Raw genomic sequence first — 15,840 nt, 5'->3', positions numbered from 1 at the left:
ACCAAAATCTCCATGGAGAGATGCTCAGTGGCTGTGAAGAAGGCTTCAGGGCGCCTAAATAAACCTCATTAGCTGACACCAATGTCTCCTTATGACGGGTCAACAGGTCAACCGGTGCAGAGCTTGTTCAGAAATGGCAGCAGGTGAGTAAGAGTTTCTCCTGCAAAGTGATGCAGAGGATTTAGCATAAAGAATGGTATCACATATAGGGCTGGACAATAATTATATATATATAGATATAGATATATATAGATATATATATAGATATATATCGATAGACGTATATTAATTATAGAAAAAGAGGGTCAATAAAAAGTTAACAGAATAATAGTTTTCCTTCCTTTTGCATTCTAGCCTATCATGTAGGTTAATATTGCGGCGTTACATCCTCCCAACCAATCACAACGCAGACCCAGGAACCAAGCCCCGCCCCCTTCAAAGTTCAGTGAGCACGCATTCTTTTTTCTTTTTTTGAAACTTGCAGTTTTGGTAAAAAGTTGGTTGAATAAAGGGTTGAGTTTGAATTCAGTTTTTGTTTTCTTTACCTAAAAATAGGTCATTAAGTAACAGCATAAAATGCCAAAGGGCTGCAATTAAAATAAATGTTTTGAATTTGTTGATAATTATGATTTAATATTATTTCCATTTTATCAATATACTTTTTTTTTATATCAACCAGCCCTAAGCACATAACCTCCGAGAGGAGCTTTGCCAAACGATCCAGGAACAATTCAGTAGTTAACAACAGCTTTTCTCAAAAGAAGTACTTGAAATTAATTGTTTACTAATGAACTTCAGTACTCCATTAAAATAAAAACCATGTGGAAAGTTTATTGAATATTAGCAAACTAGCTGTGATTTAAAAGAAAAAAATTGAATTAGTTACTACAAGAAACTGGCTGTGACTCATAAATGTTGCCTTTTTTTAGTAGTTCAAAAAACAACACCAGAAGTCGACATTTTTTTCCAAAAAGTAGTAATTTTGCAGCATCTACTCATTTAAACAAATAACTGAAATGCCGGATGACAGATTTACAGAAATGTCAAATACGAACCCGAAAAGAAAGATTTTTCTCCAAGGTATTACTTAATGTCAGCAGTTTTTCCATCATAATTAACTTTTTTTTTCTTTTCTTTTTTTTTTACAGCAGAACGTAACTTTTGATCAGGTAAAAGAATGAAAGGTTGTTAATACAATAATTAAATCCAAGCTCTTTCAAAATGAATTTTAAAGCAGAATGTTAAAATGTGTCAAAATGACCCTTTTTTGGAATAAATCTAAATAATTCTGTATTCTTTGATCAATCTATTGCACATTGAACTGGGTAGTAACTAGTTACATTTCCTCAGTTACATTTACTTGACTATCTTTTTGAACAAAATGTACTTTTAGGATAGTTTTACTGCACTTTTTTCCTTTAAGTCATATTATTACTTAAGTATCGCTACCATTGAGTAACATTTCTGGCTACTCTACCTGCTGCGAATAACTTCATGAATAAAGAACAGACATTTGTTTTAACCACAAATGCACCAGAGAGACAAAAACCTAGAGTTTATGTTAAAGTGAGACTTATTTGTTCACAAGCTTTATTTTAATGTTATTTTCTATCTGCTAAGCTCATTGAGCCGTTTGGAGGTCAAATGAACGAACAGTAAACAGTAGATATTGTCATTAGAAGTACTTTGTACTGTTCTAACATACTGTATATACATTAAATGCTGTAAGTATTGCTTTCAACTGTAATGTTGAAAAAAAAAATGTTTTTTTTTTAAAGCTTTTGTCTTGCACATAACTTTTGCACACATTTCTGTCCGTCTGATTACATTATTTTTAAATATTAAATCATCCACTGTTATGATACTCAGTACTTGAGTAGCCTTATTACTGAATGCTTTTTTTACTCTTGAGTATTTTTGACTGACTTTTTACTTTAACTTGGAGTAAAAATATGTTGAAGTAGTGCAACTCTACCCACCTCTGTTCCCACTAAAATATTTCTGGACTTGCTCAATCGTGCAATTAGTCAATTGTTATTCTCAAATTGTGTATTTTAACTAATAATAAATTGTGTAAAAAGCATTTTTATTAACCAGACTAAAAAAAATTCAGGTAGAGTTCCTTTAAAAAAGCAATTATTAAAAGATTAGAATATGTCTAGTGCAATACCTAAAAAATAAACTTTTGAAATTGCTTTTTTGCTAAATTAAACTTTCAACTTAAATTTTAGTTTCCTGTAGAGTCAACTTTTAATCTTTAGTGGAAAGTTCTTGCATTGCTCTTTCAGATTAAATTTCTGGCAATTATAGTGTTAAAGTTTTTGCCAACGTTACTATTTTGCATAGATATATATATTATATAAATTTAAATTACAAAAAGGACAATATAATTTAAGAGAACTAATTATTTTTGAAATATGTACAGGAGTAATATAAAAAAATACATGTGTTTCAGTTTCTAATGTTAAGTTATGGAATGGCCTCAATGATTTGAAGTTATGTACTTCTCTGTCACGATTTAAAATGTTAAAATGCAAAGTAATACATGCTTATGGTGCCAGGTGATTTAAATGTAATATGATTAAGTATTACATTTTCATTAAATAATTGTGATTTTCTTCTAGTTTCTTTTTTAGTAATGATATTTCTTGGTTATTCATTTTTTAATGGGATAGGTGTTAATAAGCCTTATGCTTCATTCAGCCTATTCCCTTGTCAGATACTGATTGTAAAATGTTCTGTCTGTGGTGATTTTGTCTATCTTTCAGATGTGTACTTATGTATGTATCTGAAATAAACTATACATTTCTATATATAAATAAACACAAACACAGAAAGTGGGTGCAATTTCTGACTTCAGTAGTTTTTGAATGTACCAAAGAAAAACAGCTGAGTATTTCCAAATAACTGACTGGCGTTGAGATCCTAAAAAGGAAAACGCATTAATGAATTAATAAATAAATGCTTGTTGCTACTGGAAATAATAAAAAAAAACAGTTCAGATTGGAGTGGGAAAAAAAGGTTTAATCTGATGGGAAGTTAAAGTTAAAAATACAAAACAAAAATCAACCAACCGCTCCAAAGTTTTCCCGTTTTCGGTGCTGGTTGCTACACACGATTCCCAACGTGATGAGTGGATTTTTATCTGAGCCGTCAGCTTTATACAGACGCCAAACTAAATAACTTATAATGCAGCCATAAAACGAACCGGGAGAAACAGCTTCTTCCCAAGAAAAATGCAAGAAACGAAACGATGACAAACGCGGGTTTTAAGAGGATTAAAGCAGAAACGTTTCCAGTGCGTCTCCCGGAAATTAAAGGCAAAGTCTTATAGGAGAACAAACGCGTCCTGGTTTGTGCAACAGCTGGACCCAGAACTGCGCCATTTGACCCACAAGGCGCAGACATGATCCGCAGCAGAAGAGTTCAGAGAAGCGGCTCCAGCAACAACATAAACCCCCCCAGACCCGGATCCGCCCCTCCGGCGCTCAGTCCTTGTATTCTGTGTACTTCTTGGCCGAGCCGTGCACCTTGCTGGCCGGGTACTTCAGTCGGTTCAGGGCCATTTTGCGCAGCACCGCTTGCGGCAGGTCGACGCGGCACTTCTCGGCCAGCTCCACCAGGTAGATCAGCACGTCGCTCAGTTCGTGCGCCAGCTGCTCCCGCTCGGACTCGCTCCAGTCCGGCAGGCCCTCCGCCACCTCCCCGCGCCACTGGAACAGCTCCGCCACCTCGCCCACCTCCCCGACCATGGCCAGCAGCAGGTTGCGGGGCTGGTGGAACTTATTCCAGGCCCGCTCGTCCGTGAACTCGGCCTGCATCCTCCGGATGTCCTCCATGCTGGGCTCCGCGCTGAAGGCGAACCTCTGCGGGCGCTCCTCGGCTCCGTTGGAGAGGCGCCCGGCCTCCGGTGCGGCTCCGTTCACCGCGGCGGATTCCTCGCAGTTCCCGTTCGACAACACGGACACGTCGCCTTTCGGCCCCCGGGAGTCTCTTCCGTTTGTCGCCATCATGTTTTTTTTTCTGGGGCAGCTTCTGTCCGTATTCGAGCGTAGAAATAAGCTTTTAATGTCTGTAACCAAACAGCTCCTCAGTTCCCACCATGTGAAGAAATCCCGCCAGTTGGTAGAACGGAAGTGACGTGTCCGTACCGGAAGCCCGGGCTCGTCTTAAAGCCGCCGCTCCCTCAAAGCTGATGGATATTGTAGTTTTAAGCGACAACGCCACTCATTCACTTAGAACGTGACTTTTCTTTAAACTACAGTTCCCATGATGCTTTGCGATCGAGTCGGACATCATGGCTGCCTCCTGTATCGCAGCGAGCGAGCTGCTTCATAACATTAAATTAATACCTTATCATAAAGCTTCCTGCGTGCTGATTAGACGAATCAGCACATCGAAGCTAAAATGCAGCAGCCAACCTGTGGCCGAAGCAACGAGGTAAACATTGCCTTGTTTTTTATTTAGTTATACAGCAGGAATCTGAATGTTATGGTGCAAAATAATAATTTAAACAGGCGGTTCATGTCCGTTGTGGGTTATGCAAGGTAATTATGAGCAGTCAGTGTCTCATCTGCAGTAAACAATTGATCAACATGTCAGTTATCTTAGAGGAGTAACGCTAACATTTAAACAAAAAGAAGCCTGTTTAGAAGTAAACCTTAGCCAGCTGAAAAAAAAAACCAACAACATTTTACAGGCTGTACGACATTAGAGCAACATGCAGTGTGCAATGATATCAGGGAGTGCTGCAATAATGGTTAACGGGGAAATAAACGAACAACTAATTAGTGTTAAGCCGTGTTAAAGCCGTTCTGCTTTTGGTTCACAGCAAACATACATGTCAGATAATGAACAGTCTATCCAGAAAAAATATTTCCATCTCAGCAATAAGTATTTGTTTAAAATGTTGCTTTTGTTTGTTTTGACATTGAGATAACGTGGTTATAGTTGAAATGCTTCAATTCAATTTCAATAAAATTTTATTTATGTAGCGCCAATTCATGATACATTTCATCTCAAGCAGGGTTCCCGCGGATCCTTAAAAAGTCTTAAAAGGCATTGAATTCTGTAACTTAAAACTAAGGCCTTAATTGGCATTAAAATGTCTTAAATCAGTTTTTCTTAGGTCTTAAAATTGTTACCAGGTCATAAATAGGATTTTATTTTTGTAATCCTTACCAAACAGTAAAATAATTGACACAATTATATTTTTTTTAAATATACTGAACGGCTCAATGTAACCATTATTGGTTCCGTCCCAATATCGGAACCAATAAAAACCGGACCATAACTGGGAAAAAGAGTTGGCACTGGTTATGTTGTGGTTTTTAAAACTGATTTATAGTTTATTTTAGTAGGGAACAAAACAAAGTTTGTGAATTCAGATCAGTAGTTGTTAAAAATATATCTGTAATTTGTGTTTTTTAGCTTTCTTCCTATATGGAATGTTTTTCAAAGTTTTAAACATGTCTACTGGGCCAGAAAGTAATGGTTTATGTTAAAATAAACATTTGGGTAAAGTTGTCGCAACCAGGTTTTTCTTGTTTATCGTGAAGTTGGTCTTAACTTTCTATTTCAAGTGGCATTAAAAAGTCTAAAAAAGTCTTGAATTTAACTTGCCTTATGCTGTAGGAACCCAGTCAAGGCACTTTCCAAAGTCGAATTCAGTCAGATTATATAGATTGGTCAAAAGAAGTTTCCTCTCTATGGAAACCCAGCAGGTTGCATCAAGTCTCTCCAAGCAGCATTCACTCCCCCTGAAAGAGCGTAGAGCCACAGTGGACAGTCGCCTGCATTGTTGATGGCTTTGCAGCAATCCCTCATACTGAGCATGCATGAAGCGACAGTGGAGAGGAAAACTCCCCTTTAACAGGGAGGAGAACCTCCAGCAGAACCAGAACCAGGCTCAGTGTGAACGCTCATCTGCCTCGACCCACTGGGGCTTAGAGAAGACAGAGCAGAGACACAGAAAGCACAGAAGCTCACATTGACCCAGGAGTACTTTCTATGTTATATGGTAATAGAGGATGATCGGTCTCCCATGGATGATGTCATAGCTAACAGAACGCTAGACCAGGTGTACCTTCTATTAAAAAAAATGACAGAAAACGAAAAGTTAAAAGCTGAAATAACAACACATAATGCAAATTATGTGCAATTTAATTAGCAAATTATGCAAATTAGAGCAGTAGGAGAACTCAGTAGAGTGAGAGAAACAGACCCTGATGTCCTCCAGCAGTCTAAGCCAATAGCAGCATAACTATAGAGATAGCTCAGGGTAACATAAGCCACTCTAACTATATACTGCATAACTCAACTACTGTCACCAGATATATTACATATTTGACGTTTACTTAAATAATGAAATTTTTTTGCAGTTCAAGCATTTCTTTGAGATTTGCATGTTGCTTAGCTGTTAGCATCTAACAATCAAAACAAAACCTTCAGAGACACACCTCAGAATCGACAACAACTTTTGCTGGTGAACAGTGTTTTTGGACATTTTACTGATGTAGACGGCAATTCAAAGCTTTTAAATAACTCATCCGCTATGTTTGATTCCCGTCTGATCAGAAACAGCGGCAGAATCTGCCCAGACGACGTTCTATGTTGTGATGTTCACAGTCTGCCTCCTATCCTTCTGTACCTCAGTGCTCCGCAGCAGCTGGTTGGAGTTGTCGGCCTGGAAATTCACGCCCAGATTAGCTCGAACACCAAGTTGTTCTCCGGCTCCTCGGTTCAGTTCCTAGCTCCTCCAAACTCCCTGGTTTCATTCTTTGATGCGTCGTTGCCCGGCACGCTACCTGTGAGTGATATCATTTAGCGGCTTTATAGTAACCTTGGCTCTGTTGAAGTGCTTGTGTTTTAGATCAGAGGCTAATGCTCCCATGTGCCCCCAGGTCCTCAACAGGCGGTGCGTTGAAGCAGCAGTGATGACCGGACTGGCTCTGAACTGTACCATAAACAAGAAGTCACTCTTTGACAGGAAACACTACTTTTATGCTGACCTTCCTGTGAGTTTGTGTGGTTTTTGCAGCAGCTATAATTCCTAGTTAGAAAAGCATTACCCCTAGATGTACAAAAGTTATCATCTGCCAGTGTTAGCTTGCATATAGGCATATTTGCTTTTAACTGTAAAGGAACAGAGAATATGACTTTTAGTTTAGCTAGCAAATGTGAGTACTGTAAATTTACCAGCGTATTTCGCTTAGTCCTCGTCTTCTATTATTGTTTTTAGAGACGGGGAAAAAATTAGGACTACCTAGGAGAGCCTGTGATTTCTAACATATTTGGGCATGTGGTCATAAAAATTTATTATTAAAACAACTGAAATAGGACAGCTCATATTTATTACGATTAAAATGGCTAAAATCCCACATTATAACAATTAGAACGTCATTAATGAGTGTTTAGAAGTTTTGTCCTGTTAAACCTGTGATGGGATCCAAAGAGCCCCGTCCACACGGAGACGATATTAGGCATGTCCACTAGGGCTGGGTATCATCTAGGATGAGCTGATTCGGTACGGTTCTCGATACATAGCTCAGCTTGATTTGATTTGACTCAAGTATTGATATTTATTACTTTCAAATTAATGCTCAAAGTCATTCTGTAAACAAAACTAGCCAAATATTATATTTATGCTCAATTTATTGAACACTGATATATTGACAGGAAAATAAAGTGCATTTGGTTCAATGCATTTAACGTATCACAGAAACAAAAAAATGTGCCCAAACGTCTGTTTTTAGGGACGAAGGCGCTTCTAAAATCCTGTCGGCCATTTTGCAAATCACTTGCACTTCCCACTGAGCTATATAATACACTGGAGTGCTGATTTTGCCGAAAAACTGAAGTCACTGGCCGCCATCTTTCTACTCCCTACTCTCACAGAATCCCACAGGATTTGGTTGTAACAACAAGCAGTTTTCTGGCTGTGTGAAAACGTTTCACAGGTAATTCTACAGTCAGTGGATGTACTAACACTATCAACTACTAGGAAATTAGCTGCTGAAATATTTTACATGTTATTCATATTAACTATATATATATATATGTATATATAAGTATGTGTATATGTATATATATGTATACACATATGTAAATATATGTTTTTGTATATTGTTATTTATATATTTATAAATGTTAAACATATATATTTAAATGAATAAAATGCAAAATATTTCAGCACATGACTTTCTCAGTACTTGATAGTTTTAGAACATAACATAAAACTATATGGCATTTTACATTTTAAAAGTTTTAAGCCCCCCCTGAACATGAGAAAATCCTCGTTATTCGATGCTGTAGCGCACATATTCCCTAGTTACTGGGGGGAAATAGGGAGTACCAATATGGCGGCTGGTGGCTTCAAAGTGACTCGTTCAAACAGACGGTGATTAGCACTCCAGTGTATAATATAGCTCAGTGGCACTTCCTCACTGTGAACAGTAATGGTGCTCTGTAATACCGCCCCCTAGGGGTTGGGAGGTATATTGATATTGAAATCCAGATTATCAATATTAAATAGTTTTTAAAAACATCGATGTTAATCTTTTTATTGATTTTTTTTTTTTTTTTTTTTTTTTTTTTTTTTTTTTATGCACAGCCCTAATATCCACAAAGGTGTTTTGTCCCTTAGGCTGTGCGTCCACATGGATGCTGCATTTTGGGAGACCGTGAACGATAATTTTTGAAACCGGGTCCCAGAGTGGATACGTGTGACAACAATGGTTTAATTTTTCCGTGTGAACATGCGAGCCGCATCTTTTCTTATACAATAACGTCTTAGCTTGGACTCTCTCTTTAACCCACCTCACTTTCATAAATATTAACAAACATGGCACCGTCCACTGTTGCGGCTTTGTCATGGCTGTTAGAAGCATCCTCAGATGCTTCCTTTCTAACGAGGCTGCTCTACACGGCCTTTCCTCTGCCAGCCCACATAAAGATCCTGTTGAACATGTGTTAATGTTTATGATCCCCGGCCATGAGTGTCTGCGCATGCCCGGTGTCTTTGGCAGTGTCACAGCGCCACCAATGGGCCTGGCATACCTACTACAGCCTTTTCAGTTGCGCTCTCCTTTGGATGCACTTTTTTTTTGGCAAGTATGTATGAAAATTTACCGTGTCCTCCTCCATGTGGCCATGGCCTGAGTCTGGTAAGAGATTTAAAGCAGTCTCAAAAAAGTTTGAAGTCATTCCACTGAATGGGAAAAAATATGCAAGAGAAGGATATTAAAAACATCTTAAGAAGTCTCTAAAAACCTGAAAATATCATCAGCTGGACCTACAGCTCCTGCTCCTACAGCGTTTGATATGAAACTGCATCCATGTACAATCAGACTTTCATGCGGGGCTAAAAAAACACAAAATCAGACCGAAGTGTACCAGAGAGGATGAAGACATAACCAGGACCTCTGGAATAATGTTTTTTTGACTGAGATATTTGGAGGTTACAACAGAGACATGTTTGTTATAAACTGAATTCAGCATTGTGCAGACCTCTCTGCAGCACACAGGTCAAAGTGTGATGGCTCGGGGATGCTTTGCTGCGGCAGAACAGGGACATGCCGCGTTTCAGAGGGAGCTGAAGGTAAAAAGTGAGATCATCCGTAAAAAGATTTCAGCTGAAGCAGAACTGGACCCTTCAACCTAACAATGACCAACAACATAGCAGTAAATCCACCGAGGACTGGCTGAGAATTAAGAAATTAAAAGTCCGGCACCTCGTCAAAGCCCAGATCTTGACCTCATTGAGACGCCATGTGGGGACTTGGAATTATTTTATTTATTTATTCGAACATGATACAAATATAAAAATAAAATAGTGCACAGTAACAAGAAGTGCATAAGAAAGAAGAGAAAATACAGATTTTTGTTTCAGTTAACATATCATGCTCAAAACGGGGTAGGAAGAAGTGAGAACTTATAAACTCCTACCCCTAAACACTTGAGACTTTAGAGTTCTACTGTCATTAGAAAAAAAAAATCAAAATCAAAGTGGCAGTTTGAAGTAACAGTTACTAATATTTACCTATACATTTTCCCATTTTATGCTGGTTTATCTTTCTAAACCCTTACACCAAGTTATTATCTTCAATACACACCTTATTGCTTTCTGTCCCCATGTGTATATCTATTGAAAATTACCTCTTTGTACCTTCTTTTGAATTGTGTTAAACTATTGCTTTGTTTTAAATCTTCATGTAACTTATTCCATAACTTTACACCTTTAATTGAAATACAGAAGCTTTTCCTTGTTGTTCTAAAATTGCGGATCTTGAAGATTGAGTGACCCCTTAAGTTATACCCCCCTTCTCTTTCAGAAAACATGCTCTGTATGTGCTCAGGTAACAACTTCTTTGATACCTTGAACATAAATTGAGCCATTTTAAATTCTACAAGTCGTCAAATTTGAGAATTCTGGATATTATGAAGAGCGGGTTTGTGTGCTCATAATAACCGACATTATGGATGATTCTAATGGCTCGTTTCTGTAGGACGGTTACCGGATGTAAAGAGCTCTTGTAATTAACTCCCCACACTTCACAGCAATATGATAAATATGGTAAAATCAGAGAGTTATATAGAGTATGAAGTGATTTAGCATTCAATACATGTCTAGCTCTGGCCAATATGGATATACTTCTACTGAGTTTACTCTGTAAATGTTGAATATGAGGTTTCCAACTGATTTTGTCATCTATTATTAAACCGAGGAACTTATTAGCAAAAACCCTTTCTAGAGTTACGTCCTCTATTTGAACTTGAATTTCAATATTTTTATAACTGTTCCCAAAGACCATGAATTTCGTCTTGTCCAAATTTAGGGATAATTTGTTATGGTCAAACCATATCTTTAACTTACTAATCTCTGAAGTGACTGTTGAGAGAAGATGCTCTAAATTATCTCCTGAGGCTAGAATATTTGTGTCATCAGCGAATAAGATAAATTTTAATGCATTGGACACTTTACTGATATCATTTATATAAAGATTAAATAAAATTGGTCCCAATACTGATCCTTGTGGTACTCCACAGACAGTCTCCTGCCAATCAGATTCCACATCTCCCAATTTCACAAATTGTTTCCGGCTCTTTAAATAACTCCTCATCCAGTCAGAAACTACTCCCCTAATTCCATAGCGTTCTAATTTTTTAAGTAGGATTTCATGATTTATTGTATCAAAAGCTTTCTTTAAATCTATAAATATCCCTACTGCCAGTTTCTTACTATCTATTGCGTTGGTTATTTCTTCTATTAAGTCAGTTACGGCCAGCGATGTTGACCGGTTTGCTCTGAATCCATATTGACTGCTGATAAGTAGCAGTCAGTAGTAGCAATGATTTGATCATCCATGAAACCCGTCAAACATGTAACAGCATAAAGTGAGGAGGGGGTCAAATGCTCTTCACACCGCTGTCAGAGACTGGTGAGTGGGTAAAAGAGGCGTCCTAATGATGGTCTTTCAGTCAAAGGGGTTAAGACTGGCTATTAGTGGATATGGTGTCCTAACTTTTATCCAGCTCACACTATTTATGTTAAAGGAGTAAAACAAGGATGCATTTTACATTCAGCTGTGATTAAATCACTTTATTTTAATAGATACATAGATTTAAACAAAATTTGACATTAATGAGGCAACATTTGTTTTCAAAGAATTTAATATTTAATGTAGCATTACTGCTTAGCCACTTACTGGGAAAATGTTAAGTGAACACAAATCTTAATTGATCTGTTTTGGCCTTGTTTATATGCATCCTTCAAATCATTTTCTGACTCATCACAGCAGTTATGAGTACATCCAAAAACACTCCAGCATATGTAGTTATTATGATCCATATTATAAATCAGGACCTTTTTCAAGGAACTTTATTCATATTAAAAGTAAGTGCGCCTCTCCTAAACATAATGTGAGAAAACTAAGTACACCCCAAAAACACCCAGATATGCACAAAGTAACTGAACATGAGCAGGACTCAATTTGATTGCATAGTGAAGGTAAACAGCTGTAGACGGTGGGTTATCTGTCTTAGGGTCTCCTCCTGTTCATTATGTTGTGCCTTTCTTTCCTGAATTCAACCAGAATCCAATGTGTTGTTGGGTGAAACACAGCAGGGATGATAAATAGATTAAACTCAGTTAGTCAGCGGACCCTAAAATATATGTGTACAAATTCTAAAGATTAATTTCCAAGTCTAAGAACATGAATTAAAGGTAATGTGAATATATAATGATTGCTCTGGTTGGAGACCTAACTGTGGTCACGGTGCCGGTCCTCATTTTGCTCTCTAAAACGGACCGCTTGCACGGTGATCTTTCCCAACCTCTCCAGGCCCCGGGGCTAATTTTCCTGGCATTATGAGTGACATTTTAAGGAAAAGACTAAATGTCATGGTTGCTCCACAGTGACTTGCCCCGCAGAGACCTTTCCTAAAATTTATAGAAATTCTTAGACAGGCGGCGTTGAAGAGTTTAGCATTTTAAGTCAGCAAACGTCTGCCCAAGCTTCTAAAATTACGGATTATGGACAGCTCAGGGCAAAGATGATAAGGAGGATGATTGTTAACCAAAGATGTCTTCTGCTGGTTTAATAAAACGGCTCAAAGAAGGAGTGTAATGATGAGAAACCAGCCACACAGTGGTGAGAATTACATAAAAATGAGCTCAACTCATGTTGGTTATTACAACATTTGAATAAAAATTTGTCAGTTGTAATTTTTAAATAAATATTCAAATAAATAAAATGTATAAGTAAATATTTTTTTGCAATACAGCATTTGAAACTACAGTTTGCTTTATTTTGACTTTTTTGGATTGTGTTATGTTTGGGGGGAATGCTGTCAAGAGATTACAAAATAAATGACCGGTAGTCACTTAAATTTGTTATATTCTTTTAAATAAATAGAAAAACAAAAGTGAATCATAATTTAAGAAGTAATTTAAATATTCTCTATATTTTTTTTTCTTCCAGTAACTGTTCTTGTGCCATTTTCACCTCTTGGATTAGGTTCTTCAAGATATCAAAGTAATAAATTTAGAACAAAATTTATAAGAAAATAAAATGAAATAGACTGAATAGGGGTGGACAATAATTCAGTATCAATATATATCTCAATATAACTTTATTCAATAACGGTGATATGACATTTCTGATATTTCAATATATATTACAGCCTACGATTACAGCATTTGTCACTGACCCACGTTCTACGTTTTATGTAGTTTAATGTGTTTTTTTTTTTTTTGCTTTAAAGCAAGTATTTCTAAAATGTTATATTGGAGAAGTTTTATGAACAAATAATTGTCATAAGTTTGTACAGGCATCTGTTTTGGGCATTCGTGGCAGCCTTTCTGAGGCTTTTATTTTGTTTATATCGATATCAAAATTTCGGTTTATTGTATCGACCGAAAGAAAGAAATATATTGTGAGATAAGTTTTAGCCATATCGTCCTGGCCTAAGACTGAAGTCGGATCAATTGTGACCTCGTTTTGTAGGAACTATCACGTTTGTGGAAATAAACCTGCAGGAAATCTCTGGTCCGCATCTTGAACTTCAATCTGGGTTGTGCTTCGTTCTGATCACGCTGGAGGCCCCTGAGGTTTCCCTGCCCTTATTTTTTTTATTTTTTCTATGATTTCTTCCCAGACTCAGAACAATCCCTGCTGTTGGCTGGTTTAAATGGGATTTAGTCTCCAGCAGACTGTAGCGCCTCAGTTGTTGCATTAAACAGCTTGATGAACTCAACCCAGACTGGCTTTAATTCTGCAGGAGACGAGGACATTTTTGTCCTGCTGGAAGCCGCAGTTTGAGGCAACAGAAAAATAAATTTCACACTGCCCCATACATTATTAATAGGGTCCGCAAACATTTCCTGATTGCATTTGTGTAAAACGCCCCAGCTGCTCATATCGGGATTAATCCCTCTCTAACGACTAAGCTTTACAGAGTTTTATTTAATGACACGGTTATCTAAATTATTCACGTTTCCTTCAGATATAAAGTGTCCAGCTAAACGACGACGCCCGGGTCGTTGAGGCTTTCACGTGCGCTCAGTGCAGAGAAATGAAATCTCCTCTCCGGCTGCAGCGGGGAGAACGGGAAAGCCATCGGCTTGCAGGAGCGGGGAATGAGCCGACCCTGAGAGCGCTGTTTGTTTGGCGACTTTGGAATGAGTCAGAAAATGACTCGGTGGCTCACAGCACAGAGACGAGTGTCTGCGGCCACCTAACTGCTCATTAGGACGGAGGCCGCACTCCGAGCAGACACGGGGAAGCCTAATGTGGCTACCATGGTCTCATTAAACAGGAAACATGCCTCGTCTGAAGACCAGCTGATTTATTGACAGGAAATCCATATATATTTTTTTTAATCTCACGTGCAGAGCTCCGCTTCCTGGTTCACATTATTAGGCGTTTAAACGTGGATTCAAACCACAAAGCGTGGATTTCTTGGAAGGACGGAGCGTTGTTTTTAAACCCGGGTAGAGTGAACGATCAGAGGAAGTGGAGAGAAAAAAAAAAAAGCCGCCTGCTGCGTTCAGTTTTTCTTGCCTTTTGTTGTAGAAGTGTGGAGGTGATTGATTGTGTCAGTCAGGCACGACGCGCAGAGCGCCGGTGACTAACAGCCCCCCTCGTATCTTCTCTCCCACGTTCTCGCTCTCTTTAACATAAGTATGAATAATGTTTAGTTCTTGTGATGTAGTTGCCATAGTGACGTGGGAAATTAACACGTAGGGCCAAGGGAACAGAGGAGCACATGAAATATTAATTACCGCCGCCTCTGTGTTACGACGACGGCTCCGGCCAATCAGCGAATGCCGCCTGCCTCACCTGTGCAGGGCAGCGTTTAACCTCTGAACTCCAGAAAGAGTCATAATCCTTAAAATTAAAAAATACAATATAGTAGGTGGAACTTTAAAGCTACACACTCTTGTACAGTAGGTGGCAGCATGCACCTATAAGTTGCCAATTAAAGGAAAGAAGAAGATGAAGAGTCATAATCCCGTTTAGATTTTGGCCATTCCCCCTCCAAAAGTACATTGCATGTAAATGTATATACAGTGCCTCACAAACGTGATCGTAACAAGTTTTCCGCAAGCTTCCTTTATCAAGATTTTATGGGGGAGACCAACACACAGCTTGAACAATAAAACGAAAAATATAAGCTGTTTTCAACTTAACAGAGGGAAAAATCAGAAGATTTTTGCCTAGCCGTATTTAATGTGTTGCCACCAAATAAAATTTCCGTGTAACCAACGGCCCTCAGTAGTCGCCTGATCAGTAAATAGGATCCACCTGTAAGTTATTTAATCTCAGATGAAATACAGCTGTTGGGGGGTACACTGCAAAAAGGGACTAAAAGAAAGCCAAATTTTCTTGAAATTACTGGATTTGTCCTTGACTTGAGCAAGTGAATAAGATTTTCTGCCAGTGGAGTAAGACTTTTGCACTTAAAATAGAACAACTCATCTTCATCATCTTATTTCAAGTGCAGTTTATCTAATTATCCTATTTTAGAGGTAAAAATACTCATTCCATTGGCAGATCATCCTAGTTACCTGCTCAAACCAAGGACAAATACACTAATTTCAAGAATATTTTACTTACTTTTAGTTCATTTTTGCAGTGTAAAGCCCAGCGGCCCGCCAAGCTTATAATAAATACGGTAGGGGAAACCCTGAACAAAGAATTTTTATCCAGTGCAATAATGTATGGGATATTTATTTATTTTACTTTAAATTCACCAGTAAAAAAATTCACCTGCAGAAATTTACCTGGAAAAAACAAATCAGCCTACAAATGTGTTGACCTTCTGGCGTCTCAAACGAGC

At 38.0% G+C, this 15,840-nt stretch overlaps 2 protein-coding genes across 2 annotated transcripts in view; one reads left to right on the top strand and one right to left on the bottom strand.

The window, feature by feature from the left end:
- Positions 1-3,003: 3,003 nt before the first annotated feature.
- dctpp1 (dCTP pyrophosphatase 1) lies at positions 3,004-4,144 on the bottom strand. Its single transcript, XM_012862853.3, has one exon. It carries the CDS (start codon positions 4,011-4,013, stop codon positions 3,489-3,491), a length of 525 nt encoding a protein of 174 aa, XP_012718307.2. The 5' UTR covers positions 4,014-4,144; the 3' UTR covers positions 3,004-3,488.
- A 118-nt stretch (positions 4,145-4,262) lies between these two features.
- The window catches only part of gatb (glutamyl-tRNA(Gln) amidotransferase, subunit B), a 27,951-nt gene continuing 16,373 nt past the window's right edge, over positions 4,263-15,840 (top strand). The window contains exons 1-3 of the mRNA XM_012862883.3: positions 4,263-4,440; positions 6,655-6,808; positions 6,903-7,016. Coding sequence (XP_012718337.2) covers positions 4,298-4,440; positions 6,655-6,808; positions 6,903-7,016 — 411 coding nt within the window. The 5' untranslated portion in view covers positions 4,263-4,297. The remainder of the gene's footprint in view (positions 4,441-6,654; positions 6,809-6,902; positions 7,017-15,840) is intronic.

The sequence above is a fragment of the Fundulus heteroclitus genome, chromosome 5 (assembly GCF_011125445.2).
Source record: "Fundulus heteroclitus isolate FHET01 chromosome 5, MU-UCD_Fhet_4.1, whole genome shotgun sequence".
Classification (NCBI taxonomy): domain Eukaryota; kingdom Metazoa; phylum Chordata; class Actinopteri; order Cyprinodontiformes; family Fundulidae; genus Fundulus; species Fundulus heteroclitus.
The sequence above is the reverse complement of the archived record's forward strand: the minus strand, read 5'-3'. Positions and strand labels throughout refer to the sequence as shown.

What these genes read in the sequence shown, in the direction of transcription:
- dctpp1 (XM_012862853.3), bottom strand. Translation starts at nt 4,013, where the DNA reads ATGATGGCGACAAACGGAAGAGACTCCCGGGGGCCGAAAGGCGACGTG.